The following is an 18880-nucleotide window of genomic DNA, read 5'->3' as shown; positions in this document are numbered from 1 at the left end:
AAGCATTTTACCTGCTGGGAAAAAAAAAACAGAACAAAAAAAAAGACTTAATATGGCACAAAAGTAAAACAAAACTGCAAAAGGGAAAGGTTAATTTGGAGGCAGAAGAAATCAGGTCGAAATGTGGCTGCAGTGTGCGCTCAAAGTATGCAGTGATCCGTGAGATCAGTTTAAATGAAATGAGTTTCATGGGTAAAATCTCAACCGCCCAGGATCTGTCAGACCTAGAAGGCAGTAGCAGGGAGTCCTCACACTGGACTCTTCCTGTCTTGCAACACGTTCTCCTTGGTCTAGTGAAATCCATCTGGAATTAGATCCTTAAAATCCAGATGGATGATAGTCATGGTTGCTGATGCAACGCCAACGGTCATCCACGTGAGGTTGTACTCTCAAAGGCCTGGTGGAAGAACGAGGGATCACAGGATTCTGTGTTCAGATCACAGGGGCATCCCACTGGATCAGGCTGCCCAAGGCCCATCCAACCCGGCCTTGAACATCTCTAGGAACGGGGCAGCCACAGCTTCCCTGGGCAACCTGGGCCAGGGCCTCACCACTATCATCATGAAGAAATTCTTCCTAATGTCCAGTCTAAATCTGCCCCTCTCCAGTTTATACCCATTGCCCCTCATCCTATCACTACAAGCCTTTTTGGAAAGTCCCTCCCCAGCTTTCTTGTAGGCTCCCTTCAGGGATAGTGAAAGTTGTCTATAATCAGGACATCTTCAGTTTCCTTTTCCATGTTTGTGAGGTGGATACTAGCCTATGGAAAAGACTGTGAAAAGTGACCATCTGTGAGCCTTTAAGATGCTCCCTTTATAACAATTACCCGTGCTGCCATGGCACGTGAAGTTCTGAGGAGCACAGAGGGCCAAGTCGCAATTCCTGCTGCCAGAGTAAACGTGGTATAATGGCAGAGCAACGGGGTATGGGAAATAACTAACCTGCATTTTCTGGTTTCTAGCACATGCATTGTGGTCTCAGCATCTTTAGGAGGGCAGGTCTACACCAGGTAGAGTCTCCTGAGCTAGGAGGGACCATTTGGCTGCCCCATCCCCGGAGGTGTTCAAGGCCGGGTTGGATGGACCTTGGGCAGCCTGATCTACTGGGATGTCCCTGCCCATGGCAAGGGGATTGGAACCAGATGGTCTTTAAGGTCCCTTCCAACCCAAACTATTCTATGATTTACCCTTCTAAAAGGAAAGCAAGGGGCTGATGGTTCCTGACCTGTGCTGATTACTTTTCCTCCAAACCAGGCACCTCGGAACCAATAGAACCTTTTCTTCATCCTTACTCAATAGTCTTCTTCCTCCTCAGACACTGGAAATCCTCTCAGTCCATGAAGCCTATTTTAATTCCTTCCTTGTAAGTCACATTTACTTTGTAATCACAACAGTTTTGTTGCTGCCCATTTTAATAGTCCCATCCTCATTTCTCAATCTTAGCCTTTTCTTTTTATATCTCACTGCTTTACACACAACCACTCATTTGTACAACACCCAAATGAATTGGGTAATTTTTATTGTTGATTTCTTGATGGGATTATTAAAAGACTGAGATTAAATAATGAACTTAGCCACACTTGTTGATTCAGTGGGAGAGCTGGAAGGAGCAGTCAGCACAGCGGAGTCCTCATTCTTTTGTCTCCTGCCTCGTCCCACTGAGTCAAGGACCATTGTTTAGAGAACTGTCTGTAACGAAAAAGGAATTTGTGCAGTTCCAAGGCACCGACAACCTAAAACGCATCTCCGAGACATAATGGGAAGAAAATTTGCCATCTGCACAGAAAAGAAGAAAAGATCATTTACAGGAAATTAAGGCTGTGCAATCAATACCCTTGAGCATAACTGACACAGACTTCCTGGCATGTCTCAGTCCAGGAAAAGAATAGGACAGGGACACAGTGGCTAAAAGCGGTTGCTGAGATTCAATCATTATACCTGTACTTCTGTTCCCAAATACATTTGATGTATGAAAACTTTAGGGAATTCCCTTTGAAAATCTTAAGTCATAGAATGCTTTGGGTCAGAAGGGACTTCAAAGCCCATACAGTTCCACCGCCTGCCATGGGCAGGGACACCTCCCGCTGGATCAGTGGGAGGTCCAACCTGGCCTTGAGCCCCTCCAGGGATGGAGCAACCACCACTGCTCTGGGCAACCTGGGCCAGGGCCTCCCCACCCTCACAGCAAATCATTTCTCCCTAAGATCTCATCTCAATCTCCCCCCTTTCAGCTTAAACCCGTTCCTCCTCAACCTTCTGGATAAAGAGCCCCTCTCCAGCTTTCCTGAAGGCCCTTTTAGTACTGGAAGGCTGCTGTAAGTTCTCCCTGCAGCCTTCTCTTCTCCAGGTTGAATAGCCCCAACTCCAAGCCTCTAACACCACATAGGATGGAGAAGTGCCTAAAAACTAAACAATCACAAAAAAGCCTTTGATTCATTCCTACCGAAAGCCAACATAAGGAGTGGACTGATACCAGGAAGGACTTGGTTACTGAAGTTTTGAAAAGAAACAAATCATGAGAAGTAGCATTGTGCAACACGATGATGAAGCAGAGAATACCACATTAATCGGGATAAGTCAGAAAACTTTTTTGCATCATCAAAATGAGCTGAATATGCAACAAATATCAGTTGGTAGAGCAACAGGTCCTCATGAGCAAGACTGTTTCATACACATGAGGAGTTTAAAACAGTGGAAAAATAGTACTTGATAATCAAATGTTCTCCAGAGACTCATTGTGTTACACTGTCATTGCTAACACGGCTAAGATTAAATCTATTCAGTGGTTTGCCAAGTATTGAAATGCCCTCTTGAGTGATCCTTGTGGGCTTCATGGTGACAGACTACCTCCAGTGCATGAGAAGCCTGGATCACCTGTAGCTTTTCTTTGCCCTTTATGACCTATCTGTAAAATTGTATGACATGCTATCGTTTCTTCCATGTTTATTTTATTTCTTCCACATGGAGAGAGGTTTTCTGCCTTTCATCTGCCTTGGGAGGGCAGAACCTACTTCTGAACGTATACGGTGCGCCAATTCTAACTGTAACAATGGAATAAGCACACCTGTTATTTTCCTGCCCTGCTCTTCCTCTGCCTCAGAAACAACCAAAACCACTTTGCTGTGATGTCGCAATTGTCTTTCCTGTAACCACCACCTAGACCACAAGGGTGTTATGGAAATGCTGCCCTTTAAAGTGAGAGCCACATTCCTAACTGCGTAGTCTCCGACCGGGGGAAGCCACGCCTGCAACCCACCTGGCAGCTGGCTTTGTGCAAGGTGAGGTCCCACAAGACGGTGCTCAGAGCATTTCCCAGTGGGATTTTCTCGGTGGCAGGTGTCCAAAAGACAAAAACATGATGCAGAGCACTTGCTTGTGTTTTGATACCCACCACAGTGACACATACACCCTAGGACAGCACCCTCGGTGTGTTTGGACCCATCAGGACTTTTAGGACACGGAGGAATATCACCCATGGGATAGGATGCAGAGGGAACAATACATCTGACAAACCTCTGTTTGAGAAGATGCTGGAATTCTACCACTGTACCCATGATCTGCATAGTGCACCACACTTGGCATTGCCGTCTTGGGTCTCCGAGGTCATACCACGTGCCGAGCCCCTAAAAAAAGACTGCAGCCTCCTCCAGACTGCGGTTTTGTCTTGGCTAGTAATTATGGCAACACTGTGGGAATTAAGCTCAGCCATGGGAAGAGGTCACGTGTTTCAGCATGTGGAATACGGAGTTTTAAAGACTGCACAGATCAGGCCATCAGAGATTTTGACTGCCATTTGGGGAGAGGAAGAAGTCTGGAATCCCCATGTAACTGTCTCAGGATGCATCTATTTCTCTGTTCAGGAGAAAATTCCTCTGTGAGGTTGTTGTGGCAAGGAGTGAATAGAGATCCTTTTGCTAAATGCTGAATCCAGAAGTGTGGCCACGCTTTCCAGGCTCTCCTTTCCCCAACTTTCCAGTAGCTCTGCCTGACCCTCATTTCCTTTCCTACATCCCTCTGGAATATCCTGGGGAAAGTGCTATGGTGGCTTCAACATGATTTAAGCTGAAAGAGGGGAGATTAAGATAAGATCTTGGGGAAAAATGTTTCATTGTGAGGTGGAGGAGGCCCTGGCCCAGGTTGCCCAGAGCAGTGGTGGCTGCCCCATCCCTGGAGGGGTTCAGGACCAGGTTGGATGGGGTTTGAAGCCCCTGATCCAGTGGGAGGTGGGAACTGGATGGTTTTTAAGTTTCCTTCCAACCCAAACCATTCAATGAAAAAATAACAAGGAGGGGAATAAACAGCAACTTTCAGCAGAGTCTGAGCAAAGCCTCTCTTCAGACCATAAATTGCCTTTTGCTCCGGCTGTTGGGGAGAGAAAATCTGCACAAGAAATACATCCATGTTTGGAATGCAATTTAAAGTCAGTCATTTAAAGTAAAAACTAATTTTCTGCCTTACTATAAACCGTACAGATTTGCTGGCCTGTCAGTTCCAGCGCATCAGACCCTCACTCAGCAGCTGAAACGGGGATGTGAAGCAAGCAAAACAAGTAGACTTGCACCCCTGAGATTCAAGATGAATATTTGTAGTCTGTCCCCAACCTCTCAGTGGGTTTTAAAATATAAAAGCTATGAAATATAATACGGTTTTCAACCTGGTGGTTTTAACTTAACTGAACTCCTTCTCATTACTACAAAAGGGCAAAGCCTGTTGATTGTTTCAGGCTGAAATCTGATAAATCCCAACTTGATCACAAAGTTTAGGGATGGATGACGTAGGAATGTGTAAAGAGAAGCTGGGAATTGCCTAATAACTGCAAGCAGTAAGCAAAATGATTATATGCTGTGAGGCACTACGTGTAATCGCTTCTGGTTTGAGTCTGATCAAACATCATGCGCAAAGGGTGTCTCAGATCCTCCAGACTATAAAAGCATGAGCTGGTCCCATCTCCCCAACAGCTTCTCCTGACTTTTCCTCTGGGACTTAAGTAAGTTTTTAATTCTTTATGCCTTTTTTATATGCTCTTTTAATGATAACTCTAACCAAATTCTGCATAAACGCGTGTCGTGGCACCAACAGGACTCGCCTCTCTGTAAAAGCTGTTTCACTGAGAGCTTGAGGCTGGCATTACGGTTTGACTTGACGTTCTTGGAGGTCTTTTCCAACCTGAATGTTTCTATGATTCTCCACCTTCTCGAGGGAATACTGCAGTCCTTGTTAAGTAATTCAAGGGTTCGTGACTTTTAGTTCCTGAAGCTAACATAGAAGCTAGCTGCAGCCTTATCTTGGCTTTAGTAAAAGGTGAAGCTCAGTTTTGAAGCCCTATGTAACAGGTATTCCGAGAAGTCCTGTCCTACAGGTTAAGTGCTGAGAAAAGAAGGCTGGTTGAGATGGCCATTGGTCTCATGAAGTACAGAAATGCTTGTGCTCCTTTACAAGGGAACACAACTGAAGCAAACGCTGCTTATGATGTAGCCCTTTGGGTTATGCTCTGACACATTATGTTTAGACATGTCAGAAGTGTGGGTTGTTGGGTGTACTCAGGAAGTTTAGGAAGAGCTGAGAGTTTGGCAAGGACAGGAGGTAACTCAACAGTGTGACTGAAAGGTGGAAGAGAGGGTCAGAAACTATGAAGCCACATCACCTCTAGGTACTCAAGCGAGTAGCTTCCTGACCAAACACATTGGAGCACCTGAACATAAATCTCTGACCTACCGTTGAGTTGCTTTACACAAATTCTTCTGTCTTTGTGTTTCAGATCCACTTCCACTGCAGAACCATGTCCTCCTACAGACAGCTGTGCTCCACACCCTGCGAGGTGTCCTGCCCACAGCCCATCGCCGATGCCTGGAATGAGCCCTGTGTCACATCATGCGGTGACTCCAGGGCAGTGGTCTACCCACCTCCTGTTGTCATCACTTTTCCTGGGCCAATTCTCAGCTCTTGCCCTCAGGAAAGCATAGTGGGATCCTCAGCACCATATGCCGTTGGGAGCTCGCTTGGCTATGGGGGATCTTATGGCTACAGAGGCTCTTTTGCCTATGGGGGGTCACAGGAAAGCAAGTTCTCATACCCTTATTGCCCTCCAAGGTTCAGTAGCTACCGCTTTAGAAAGTGTGAGCCCTGCCAAACCCAGCAGGAATATGCCTGCACCAAGAGCAGTCAGGATACTGAATGCAAAGTCCAAACTCAAGATTAAGATGGGTGTTTAAGGTGCTGACATAGAAAGGCTGATTCTTGCTAATGCTTTGCATGGTAATTGTGCTTGGACCTGCTTATCTCCTTCTCTTTCCTAAGTTATAAATGTATTCTTCTATTCTTCTCATGGTCCAAATTTTCAAGTGCATTAATACCTCCTCTGTGTTCAACCTAATAAGATTATGTAAGAAGCAGAACAGAAGAGTTTCTATACTGTGATTTCCCGCTCTTGACACTGCCTGATGTCAATCAAGAGATGAAAACTAGACTGATTCATCAAACCTTCAGCTGTGAAAGAAGAAAAGGATACTGTGCTTGAAATGAAGCCTCCGGAAAGAAGAAACCTCACTTATAAAAGCCTCAAATCCCTCCTTTTCTGTATGAGCCTGTCCTGCTTTTGTAAACTTTCCTCCTTTATCACCCATTAAATAAATCATGCTGCATCATAATTTTGGCATTCTGGTTTTGGTTTCTGTCTGCTTTTATGCAACAGCACAATGGAAAGACTCTCCTGTGCTGAGTATTGTTGCTTCCATCCTCATCAAGACCTGTAGCAAGAGAGGAGTGAAGACCTCAACCAACCAAACCCACTATGGAAGTCCTCTGCTCAGCAATGAGTTGTCCCAAGTTATGGGTCAGCGTTGGACATTTTACTGCACCAGTCTGTACTGATCAAAACATGCTGGAGACAGAAGACAATACAGCAAATAGAAGGGAGTCTTAGCACCATTTTCTTGCCCAGACACATGCATACAGGTATCAGAGGGTGTAGGACACTTACTGACGAGTGGCAGCGAGCCGAGCATACCTGACACAGTGTATAGCACAGGGAACATCCTGCTGCTGATAGAAAGATGTAGCTGGCTATAGCTTAATTGCATTTAATCCTCTTTGTTTACTATACAATAGCCCAGTTCTGGGAATCCAGTGAGGGGCTGAGAGGAAAAGCTGAGTGCTGTGCTATACTCTGCTAAATAGGGTTAACATAAGGAGTAACAGCTGAGGGGATACTCCCTTACTCGCTCTGTTTGCCTCTCAGAAATTGCTTATTGCTTTCATTTGAGCACTGCTGGATCACCGCTCCCTCTTTAGTGAGAACTCTCTGCACGTGGTTTGGTTTAATGCAGTTTTCTTTTGGTCATTGAAGTAAATAGAGCTCTGCTGACCTTCTTTAGCTCCCATTTTCTGCTTTCCTGATTCTTAGGACTCTGCCAGGAGACTCTTTTATTTTGCACAGTAATAAGAAGTTAAGCTAGTGAGAGATATCTCCTATTGGGCATTTCTGATCCCAGCTGAGGCAGGTTTATGATCCAGAAAACTAACCATGAAGGTACAGAGTAAGGAAACAGAGTCAGGCTTCCTGTATCTCAGACTGGCATTTCACATCAAGCTCATTTTCTCTCTCTGAATGTCTCTGGAAAGTTCCCTCTGCTTTCCTTTACTGACTAATGCCATCTCTTTGCTTCTCTATGTTATATAGAACTATAGCACAACTCAATATTTCCTTTTTATTTCTCTACTGTGCATGGATTTATAGCAGTTTCAGTAAAATCCCACAGGAAGGGAGAGGAAATAGGGATGAGCCATTAGAACATTTTGGAGCTGCTATTTAGTACTTCACATTTGTCTTGAAAATTCTAAGGGTTGGGCAGTTTGCTCACACCTGGTTCCTTGTAAAGATTGTATCAGGTGCACAGGCGAGCTCAGCACGTTGTAAGCAGAGTTTCCAGATTAATGAATCCATAGGCGTTCTATAAACACTGTCTGTAAGAGCATAACGCTCATTTCCAGATCTCTAAGATAAGGGAATGGTCTGATTCAATTGGTTTGCAAACACTGCATTACCCCAAAACAGAGAAGAAAGGAAATAGATGAATTTGGATGCAATCAGAAGTGTTTATTGGGAGAAAAAAAATGTACATTTTTAGCAAGATAAAGGAAAAATACAAGACAAACTTCAGTGGTTAAAAGAAAAAAAGAAGGTCAATTTAACAGTCTGCATTAAACTGATTTATTTTCAGCATGTTGTTCTTCTTTCTTGGTTCCAATTTCAAGCGGACTTGAGAAATCATAGCACAAGGTGACATCTGCGGATCTTTCCTATCAGACAAATACGTATCAAAAGAAAAGGCTACCAAAGGAAAAGATGTATGGTCTCAAACAACTAAAAACATACATGCACAATTCCACATCGATACTGGTGCTTTGGTGCTTTAACAATGAGAAACAGGTTGTGCAGCATCAGGAATTGGGTTTCTAAGAATGGGAAAGAAGTGTATTGAGAAAACTGACATTAAGAGCAAACAGAGAATGAGAAGGGCAACCAGAAGAGCAGTTCACAGGGGTGCTGAGAAGCACCTGTAGGTTCCACTGCATCACAGTGCCGTGCTCCTCAGCTCATCCAGGTCTTGCTGCAGGTTCCCCGCTGTTTCTCCTGCCATCCACACCTTCTGCTGTGCTTAACATGGCCCACAGCCACCGTAGCGCTGGCTCCAGTGCTGGCTGGAGGAGGAGCTCAAGGAGCCACCATAGATGAGAGAACCTTGCAGGCCCCTGGGACGGCCAACCTCCAGCGGCACTGAGGTGCCCACGTAGCTCTCCTGAGGGCAGGAGCTGAGGATGGGGCCCGGGAAGGTGATGACCACAGGTGGTGGGTAGACCACAGCACGGGAGTCCCCGCAGGAGGTGATGCAGGGCTGGTTCCAGGTGTTGGCCAAGGGCTGCGGGCAGGTCACCTCACAGGGTGGGAAGCAGCGGGAGCTGAGCTGTTGGTTGGAGAAGGACATCCTGCAGGCAGGGAGGTGAACCTGCAACACATTGGGGAGCCTCAGTCAACCCATCCCTCATGAGCCACCATGCAGACCCTCCTGCTCTGCCTCAGCAGCCGCAGGGAGGACTCAGGATATGACATATGGAGTTGCTCTGGTACAGCTTGGGTGGGTTTTCTCTCTCTTCCCCCTTGTCTGCCCTCCTTCCTCCCTCTGATGAAGCTCCCTTGTGCTCTCCCAAGCTCTCCACACACTGACCTTGCCTTGAACACCTCCAGGGATGGGGCAGCCACAATTTCCCTGGGAACCCATTCCAGTCCCTCTCCACTCACACGGTGAAGAAATTCCTCCTTATGTTTAGCCTAAATCTGCCCCTCTCCAGTTTATACCCATCCCCTCTCGTCCTATCACTACGAGCCCTTGTGAATAGTCCCTCCCCGGCTTTCTTGAAGGTTCAGACTGCATCTACAGGAGTTGGTTAAAAAAGAACGCAAACCCACTGTATATAAAGGTAAAAGAGATAACGAAGGGATCCGACTTACTCAGATCAATGAAGAGGAGAAGCGAGGACCTGCAATCTGAGGACTTGGAAGGCAGTAGTCCTTATATATCACCTCCTGGATTGCCTGGAGGGGTTGAGACATCCTTTGAGTTTCAGGTTTATTTGTTACAAAACACCACAACACACGTCACAGGTTTCTGTGATTGTTTTATTCATCTTTTGACAATTATCAGTTTCTTCCAACACCCTCTTGTTTCCTCCTTAAACTGTTTGAGTCAGTTTCACTTCCTCCAGCATTTTGCTGAATTTCCCAATGTGATAAAAATATTGGAAAATGACCTTATTTGTGCAACTGCTCCACAGAGCCAGGTTTTTTCCCCCAGCATTCCTCAGTATCACAAGTTGTGCAACGCACTGGATTCTCTACATCCCTGCTGATATTGAGCTGAAGAACTTCAGGGCTTATACTTGGAATAAAGATGGGAGATTTACTCCATCTGCCCTGTTTGTCGCCCCCACTCCACACTGCCTGTCTGATCGTAGAAACATAGAATCATTGAATGCTTTTGGTTAGAAGGGACCTTGACAGGTCATCCAATCCAACCCCCTAAGGGACAGGTTAAGATCGGGTTGCCTGGAGCCCCATCCAACCTGATCTTGAATGTTTCCAAGGTTGGGGCCTCCACTGCCTCGTGGGCAACCTCTGCCAGTGTTTCAGCACTATCATTGTAAATTCCTCCTTATACCCAGACTAAATCTCCCCTTCCATAGTTTAAAACCATTACTCCCTGTCTCATCACAGCCAGACTTGCTAAAAAGTCTGTCCCCATCTTTCCTGGAGCCACTTTCAGTACTGGAAGCTTCTCTAAGGTCTTCCCAGAGCCTTCTCCTCTCCAGGTTGAACAACTCCAACTCTTTCCACCTGTCCTCATAGCAGAGGTTCTCTGGAGCTAAAACCACGCCATGGATTTAGAGTATGAATGTAAACTAGACATAAGGAGGAAATTCTTCACTATGAGGGTGGGGAGGCCCTGGCCCAGGTTGCCCAGAGCAGTGGTGGCTGCCCCATCCCTGGAGGGGTTCCAGGCCAGGTTGGATGGGGTTTGGAGCCCCTGAGCCAGTGGGAGGTGTCCCTGCCCGTGTCAGAGGGGTTGGAATTAGATGATCTTTAAGGTCCTTTCCACCTCAAAGCATTCTATGATTCTATGAAAACAAAATCAGAAACTGAAACTTGAGTATCTGTAAGAAAAAAAATAATAAATGGACATCTTGCAAACCTAGGGAAGTCAGCCAAGAGGTTTCTTAGAAGGAAGAACCTAGGAGACGCTGCGGAAAACCTGGGCTAAGTCATGCTTGTTAACAAGGAGGAAATTATTTGCATGAATTAGGAGTTGAGGAGTGACGAGTAATCTGAGTATTTGGGAGCTAATTAAAATCTTGTTCACTGGGTGTCATAGACCAACAGACAGCCCAAGAAACGGTATAAAAAGGGCTCACAGCACAGGCAGCTTCAGAGAGCTGCACTTCACTTCTCCTCTGTGGTGTCATAAGTAAGTTTGACCCTCCCTCTTCATCTTTCTAACTTAACGCTTTTGGGATAGGTTTAACTGAATCTTCCAGAAATACTCTGCTCTGCCTTGCTTATGTCTCATTTTCCCAGAAAATGCACTCCTTTCACAGGTTTTGGTGGGTGTAGTGGGGTTGGCTACAAGCCCTGGTGGTGGGTGCTCTTCAGCTTGTTCGCCACAGGTCACTTTAGGGGCAGTCGCCTTGGGAAGCACTCAGTGTGCGGAGCCTGGGAGAGCACAAGGGAGCTTCATCAGAGGGAGGAAGGAGGGCAGACAAGGGGGAAAAGAGAGAAAAACCACCCAAGCTGTAGCAGAGCAACTCCATATGGCATATCCCGAGTCCTCCCTGCGGCTGCTGAGGCAGAGCAGGAGGGTCTGCATGGTGGCTCATGAGGGATGGGTTGACTGAGGCTCCCCAATGTGTTGCAGGTTCACCTCCCTGCCTGCAGGATGTCCTTCTCCAACCAACAGCTCAGCTCCCGCTGCTTCCCACCCTGTGAGGTGACCTGCCCGCAGCCCTTGGCCAACACCTGGAACCAGCCCTGCATCACCTCCTGCGGGGACTCCCGTGCTGTGGTCTACCCACCACCTGTGGTCATCACCTTCCCGGGCCCCATCCTCAGCTCTTGCCCTCAGGAGAGCTACGTGGGCACCTCAGCGCCGCTGGAGGTTGGCCGTCCCAGGGGCCTGCAGGGTTCTCTCATCTATGGTGGCTCCTTGAGCTCCTCCTCCAGCCAGCACTGGAGCCAGCGCTACGGTGGCTGTGGGCCATGTTAAGCACAGCAGAAAGTGTGGATGGCAGGAGAAACAGCGGGGAACCTGCAGCAAGACCTGGATGAGCAACTGAGATATGAAGCTCTCCAAAGTCTTTGGTAGCCATGACTCATGGCTAATCCATTGGGACCTATGGATGCCTCTCAGCACCCATGGGAATCACTCTTCTGCTTGTCCTTCGTATGCTGTTTATGTTTGTGATATTCTTGCTACGAACCTGCACTGGTGTCTTAAAATAGATGTTTTCCATTATAACCATATTTGACATGAGTCATTTTGTGCTTTATCTTCTCTGTTAACACATTTACTTTTTTTCCTGTGGTATTTATTTTCAGGCTAGAAGATTGACAAAATCAATTCAATTTGTTCAACAAAATCTGTATCAGAGGGGTTGCTTTGCTCTCCCCCGTGTGTTTGGCTTTTGTGCTCATCAAAGCCTTCCTGCATGTTGCAAAGCATAACGTGATTGGTAAAAACTAGATGTGATGTTTGGAAGAAAGATTTCCTTGCTGATGAATTTCTTGTAATCAGATCTGAGAGACTGGAAACATTCCTTCAAATTTTGATGTGTGTTAGTAGTGTAAATACCATTTCTTATTCTTAATAAAAATCATGATGCATCCTAACATCAGCGTCTCTTTGTCATAGAATCATAGAACCATGGAAAGGACCTTAAAGCCCATCCAGTTCCACCCCCTGCCATGGGCAGGGACACCTCCCGCTGGATCAGGGGCTCCAATCCCCATCCAACCTGGCCTTGAACCCCTCCGGGGATGAGGATATAAAGTAAATATATAGTCTTTACTTCCGTCCTCACTTTATATCCATGCTGACACTTTGAACAAGGATCTGGCTGGACCTCACACACTTTTTTTTTTTGAGGAAATATCAGAATCATGGCTTTAGGATGTTCTTTAATAGCAGACTGTGCCTGATGAAGCTGTTAGGGTTGTATTCAGGTCCATCCAACCTGGCTTTGAACACCTTCAGCGATGGGGCAGCCACAACTTCCCTGGGCAACCTGTTCCAGGGCCTCACCACTCTCATTGTGCAGAAATTCTTCCTTATGTCCAGTCAAAATCTGTCCTTCTCCAATTTATAACCATCCCCCCTAGTCCTATCACTCCATGCCTTTGTGAAAAATCCCTCCACAACTCTCTTGTAGGCCACCTTCAGGTATCGGAAACGACACCAGAATTCTCAAGACAAGTTAAGAGTACACCAACACTGCAGCTCAGTGATATGAATGCACTTCGTCTGGAAGTGTCCGAGATATAACTCCAATTTATTTAGTTTGAGTCACACTCTCAGCTGAGCCACAAGAGCGCAGTGCTGAGTCTTGTGTTGTCCCAATGAACACTCATTCTACACTCCCAGCTAGGTTTCGTGGCCAACCCAGCAACCGAGTGTAATGTCCACCTTAATAGTGGTAGTGGTTTTTTTGGCCTGAAATATAGACGTACCGAGGCATAAATATGATTTTTAAGTACTTAGAAATACAGTTCCTCAAGCACAAGGTGCTACTCAGCCCCTACTTGTTGGCAGTTACTCCTTTTTCATCGCGTTCTCTCTCTGAGCTCATCCACTCGTGTGCTGTTGACTTGTCCTAGGGTGTAGACACGCTGGTACAACCTGGGTGTGCTTTGTTACCCGATGAGACAAATTCCACCCACACGGTATGAAGTGCAGTCTTGGATGGATGACAACTCCAAAGCCATCTATTTCACACAAATACCTGGGAGTCCTCGGAGGAGATTGGATTTCAATTACAAACTGAAATTAAGGCTGTCCCTTTGCAATTCTTGATTGCGATGCTCCTCCAAGCTAGCCAGGAAGAGTACTGCTTCGCACTTGTAAAGAAATAATCGAAAGTCAGTTCATGGATGTTTTTGTAAATACATTTCAATGTCTTTGTTGATGGTGTTAAAATAAGACCCACAGAATAGTTAGTGTTGGAGTGGACCTTAAAGCCCATCCAGTTCCACCCCCTGCCACAGGCAGGGACTCCTCCAACTGGATCTGAGGAAGAAATCTGCTGAACCAAGCAGCCAATCTTGCCAATCAGCTGAATCTGCACTTTAAGTTTCCACCCCAAGGTATTCTGAGGGTGCACAGCTGCACTCCCCGACCCATTTCATCCTGGACCATGAATCGTTCATCACTCAGGAGCTCTGCTATCTTCAGCAAGGATCACATGCAGTCATAGAATCATAGATTAGTTTGAGTTGGAAAGGACCTTAAAGATCATCCAGTTCCAACCCCTCTTCCATGGGCAGGGACACCTCCCACTGGATCAGGCTGCCCAAGGCGCATCCAACCTGGCCTGGAACCCCTCCAGAGATGGGGCAGCCACAGCTTCCCTGGGCAACCTGGGCCACGGCCTCACCACTCCCAGAGTGAAAAAATTCTTCCTCATGTCCAGTCTAAATCTGCCCCTCTTCAGTTTATAACCAACCCCCCTCGTCCCATCCCCACAGCCTTCATGAGCAGCCCCTCTCCAGCTTTCTTGGAGCCCCTTCAGGTACCGGAAGATGGCTAGAAGGTCTCCCCAGAGCCTACCATTCTCCAGACTGAACAACACCAACTCTCTCAGCCTCTCCCCACACGGGAGGTTCTCCAGCCCTCACATCATCCTTGTGGCCTCCTCTGGAGCCGTTCCAACAGCTCCATCTCCTTCTTCTGTCGAGGATTCCAGAACTGGACAATGCTCCTGACAATGAAAGCTGGACCTGAATTTCTCATTGTCTGAGGCTCCTGTCCCTTATCCCAGGGCTGGATAACAGCAGCTCCCTGCTCATAGGTTGTTCCACCTATACCTTTAAAACTTGAAGTGGGACATGGGTGTTGTGTTTGTTGCTTGGTCAGAAGGAAAGGAACAAACGCTTCCCATTTCCAAACCTATAGCTCAGTAGGAAGGTGTCTGTGGAGTCTAATGTGCCTCATAGCAAAGTCATAGGAATTAATGTGCCTGGGTATGATGGGATAAATTTCACAATGCCCCCTAACTGGAATAGAATTTGGAAAAGTGGGATAGCATCTCAGGTATGTCAGCATATTGTGCTTATGGATAAACTCCTGAGCAATCCTTGCTCCGTGAGGCAATCGGAGAAATAGGAAAAAGCAACAAGAGAAAAAAAAAAATTACCCTGCCGGAGTAATGACGAGAACGCAATAGTAATCACCATTGCTGAGCAAATTAATTGCATTATCTGGGGCAGCTACAGGTGGGGTGGATTTTTGTTTGATAATGCATTAGGACATCATACATGAAGAATGTTTTGTATCTTCCCGATTGCCTAAGAACAGGCATAAAAGCGCTGAGAGTTCTGGGCTGCTCTAAACATTTCTCCTGCCTTGCTCGTCGCTGCGAGAGGGTAAGTCTGGGCCTGATGCTTTTGCTATTCACTTGTTGCTGTAACAGTGCAGGTTTGTAACTGAAACCAAACTGTGATTGATAGAAATATGTGAAAAGTTTGCAGCTTTCTTTCAGAAAGAGCTGTTTCCTACCTGGAAAAGAGTAGGAAAGCACGAAAAGAGTTTTCAGAACAGCTGAAAAGTTGGGATGGGTACACTTATTGATACTGAGATTTAGTGAATTTCTATTTCCTTCAGCCTGACCATCCTGCTGTTATGAATCTACTGGTAACGGCCACTACCAAGTGAAGTTAACTCTGAGTCTCAGACTGAACAAGGAAGCCACCATTAGCAATAATGTTTTGTTCTGTTTTCTGCCATAATTTCAGAATTAATTAATTAGAAGCCTGTCGTGCATTGTATCATGTACTTGCTATGATCAAGACATTATTCCTTTATCTATTCGCAGTCTTTTATTTTATGGGTCTTAGCAAGGCAGCACAAAGAGCCAGAGGTGCTGAAAATTGATTTTGTGGAGGATCAAGTGATTTTATGATTAGAGAAAGGGACTCCACAAAATTACATGCGGCTCCCAGTTCTACCAGTGAGCCGTCACCTCACTCAGCTGGGACCGCATTCCCAGGAGTCCTACTGATACTGGAATCCTCACCGATTCTCCGTTCCCACATAAGTGTGGAATATTCTGCCAGGCAAACTACTCATGAGCTCTTCAAGGATGAGGCTGCTGCTCATTTTCTCTTTGTACAGAACACAGAGGGAAGCCCTGGTACCAACTGTCACATCCGAAAGGTTGGGCCACAACAGAGTCATTAACAACCAGGCTTGTCTGAACTCTAATTCCCTCTCTCTTGTTACCTCACCAAATGGCTCTGGGCAACGCATTCACTTCTCAGCCTCAGTTACCTCTTCCTTAAAGCTGGAACAACAACGACTTGGCTCACACAGTTGTAAAGATTCCAGGTGGGGCAAAACCAGCTCAGGATGTTAGTATATAAGCACTAGCCAGTGTTTCTGTTCTTTTCTGTTGTTATTTATAAAAGAAATGATCTCATTATGTCAGATTCAAAAAGGAATAGTGGAAAAGAGAAATGGTAAAGTATAGAGGCGTAGCTTGAGTCAAATACCTGATTGCTAATGGTATTTTATGTAACAAATTGTCTTCATAGAATAGTTTGGGTTGGAAGGGATCTCAAAGATCATCCAGTTCCAGCCTGTGCCATGGGCAGGGACACCTCCCACTGGATCAGGGGCTCCAAGCCCCATCCAACCTGGCCTGGAACCCCTCCAGGGATGGGGCAGCCACAGCTTCCCTGGGCAACCTGAGCCAGTGTCTCACCACTCTCATAGTGAAGAAATTCTTCCTCATGTCCAGTCTAAACCCGCCCCTCTCCAGTTTATCCTCATTCCCCCTCGTCCCATCCCCACAGCCTTTATGAACAGCCCCTCTCCAGTTTTCTTGGAGCCCCTTCAGGTACTGGAAGGTCATTATAAGATCTCCCCAGAGCCTTCTCTTCTCCAGGCTGAACAACCCCAACTCTCTCAGCCTGTCCTCGGATGGGAGGTGCTCCATAATTCATAATTAGGAGCCAAAAGAAACAGAGATTGCTTTCAGAGAGAGGAGGAAGGCATGAGAAGATGAGAAAACAGACATGACTGCTGAGACAAACTTGCAATATTCATCTTCTTTTGAGTCTTCCCTCCATCTCTTAATCTTTCTCTTCCAAGAACAATATCCATAGTAGTGGTGTCTGAGCTTTCAGCCTTGTGTTGCCTCGGTGTTTTGTGTTTCAGATTTATCTCCACTCCCAGAAGATGTCATTCTACAGACAGATGATCAGCTCCCGCTGCCTTCCACCCTGCGAAGTCACCTGCCCACAGCCAGTCGCAAATGCCTGGAACCAGCCTTGTGTTACATCCTGTGGTGATTCCAGAGCTGTGATCTACCCACCACCCGTGGTCATGACTTTCCCAGGACCCATTCTCAGCTCCTGCCCTCAGGAGAGCTTCGTGGGCAGCTCAGCACCATCCAGCATTGGGAGCTGCTTTGGATCCATGAGCTCTCTGGGTGCCAGTGGCTCCTATGGCTCTAGGAGCTTGTACAATTTTGGGAGGTCATATTCTTCCTATGGATCCAGTGGTTGTGGTTTTGGGAGCTGCAGACCATGCTAAGTGTGTGATGAATAACTCGACACAGAGGAAGATGTGCCTCCACAATCCCTGTTACCGGCATTGCTTTCCTGGAACCTGAACTGGGCATCTCCAAAAACCACATGTAATTCTCAAGCTAATGTTTAATTTAGTTTTCCAACTATTCTTTCCAACAACTCCTGATAGTAATACTCTCAAATTAGTTATATCAATAACCTTTGGCTGGTTGAAAGAGGGATGAGATTGTGTAAGCCTTCCCACGCCATGAAAAAGAAAGCGTAATGTATATGGAATGCATAGCCCTGGAGTAATTATTTGCTTGCAGCCTTTAATAAGGCCTTGGCAATAGTTTCCCTGGTTTTTTTTCATTCTCAGCAAGATCTTTTACTTCTTACTTTCTCATTAAATTATTGTGCATCAAAATTCTGAGCTTTATTGTCTTTTATGCTACACCATCTATTCTTTATATCTCATTTCGGGTGCTCACCAACTTCTATAGTGAAACACAACAGTGTTTGCTTTCTTCCAACACCTGGAGTTGGAAGGTGACCAAGCTCTTTAAGCAGGAACAAGCACAATGACCGCCTTCTGCTTAGGAATAATCTCATGCTGGAAAAACATGTTTTGTAACCCTTTCAACTCAGTTTGAAATTTCCTCCGGGATAAGTGTGGTTACAGCCAGCATTGCTACACGCTACCAAAAGAAAGTTAAACACAGGAGGAACTTTGAACATCTTCCTTGTGTCTCACTGCTTGCCTGAGGCTCCAATTTAATTACATCCCCATGCATTTCATTAATGATATTTTTCATTGTTTAAAAGTAGCACATAATGATCCCTGGGTAAAACTTCCCTTTGAATAGGAATATTTAACTGACTGGAAAGTCTTTGCTGTGATTCTGTGAGCTCTTTCAACTCTCCCATTAACACCTCTGAGCTCTTGGCCACCCCAGTTAAAATAAATAAAAGAACAGTTCCTAAGTTTCCCTTCAGAGCAACAGATGTAATTCACGCCAAATAATATTTTCCATCTCATGAACTTTACACTTAAATTTTGTGCTACTCACAGAGGACGTGGATCTGATGGAACAAGTCCAGAGGTGGCCACAGAGATGATCTGGGGGCTGGAGCTCCTCCTACGCGAGGACAGGCTGGGAGTGTTTGGGTTCAGCCTGGAGAAGAGAAGGCTCTGAGGAGACCTTAAAGCAGCTTCTGGTACTGAAAGGGGCTCCAGGAAAGCTGGGGAGGGGCTTGTGATCAGGAAGGGCAGGGACAGGATGAGGGGGAATGGGTTTCAGCTGAAAGGAAGAAGATTGAGATGAGATTTTAGGGAGAAATTGCTTCCTGTGGGGAGGTCCTGACCCAGGTTGCCCAGAGCAGTGGTGGCTGCCCCATCCCTGGAGGGCTTCCAGGCCAGGTTGGATGGGGTTTGGAGCCCCTGATCCAGTGGGAGGTGTCCCTGCCCATGGCAGAGGGTGGGACTGGATGGGCTTTGAGGTCTCTTCCAAGTCAAACTATTCTATGATTCTATGACTATTGGTACTGGGGA

At 46.2% G+C, this 18880-nt stretch overlaps 1 protein-coding gene and 1 long non-coding RNA gene across 2 annotated transcripts; one reads left to right on the top strand and one right to left on the bottom strand.

Moving 5' to 3' along the window:
* Positions 1-8073: 8073 nt before the first annotated feature.
* Positions 8074-18413, bottom strand: LOC128849426 (uncharacterized). Its single transcript, XR_008447385.1, has 3 exons — positions 18399-18413; positions 9508-9591; positions 8074-9004 (listed from the first exon to the last, which is right to left on the bottom strand). It is a non-coding gene; the product is annotated as an uncharacterized LOC128849426 (long non-coding RNA).
* Positions 15043-17755, top strand: LOC104059547 (feather keratin 4). Its single transcript, XM_009561235.2, has 2 exons — positions 15043-15183; positions 16976-17755. Exons 1-2 carry the CDS (start codon positions 15076-15078, stop codon positions 17351-17353), a joined length of 486 nt encoding a protein of 161 aa, XP_009559530.2. The 5' UTR covers positions 15043-15075; the 3' UTR covers positions 17354-17755.
* Positions 18414-18880: the final 467 nt, after the last annotated feature.

This window comes from Cuculus canorus, chromosome 28 (assembly GCF_017976375.1).
Source record: "Cuculus canorus isolate bCucCan1 chromosome 28, bCucCan1.pri, whole genome shotgun sequence".
In the NCBI taxonomy this organism is placed as follows: Eukaryota; Metazoa; Chordata; class Aves; order Cuculiformes; family Cuculidae; genus Cuculus; species Cuculus canorus.
Note: the sequence above shows the minus strand (reverse complement) of the source record. Positions and strands in the feature narration are given on the sequence as shown.

Excerpts from the sequence above, each read along its gene's own strand:
- LOC104059547 (XM_009561235.2), top strand. The coding sequence starts at position 15,076 with ATGAAGAATGTTTTGTATCTTCCCGATTGCCTAAGAACAGGCATAAAA. Across the intron at positions 15,184-16,975 it reads TTGCTCGTCGCTGCGAGAGG|ATTTATCTCCACTCCCAGAA; the intron begins GTAAGTCTGGGC and ends TTTGTGTTTCAG.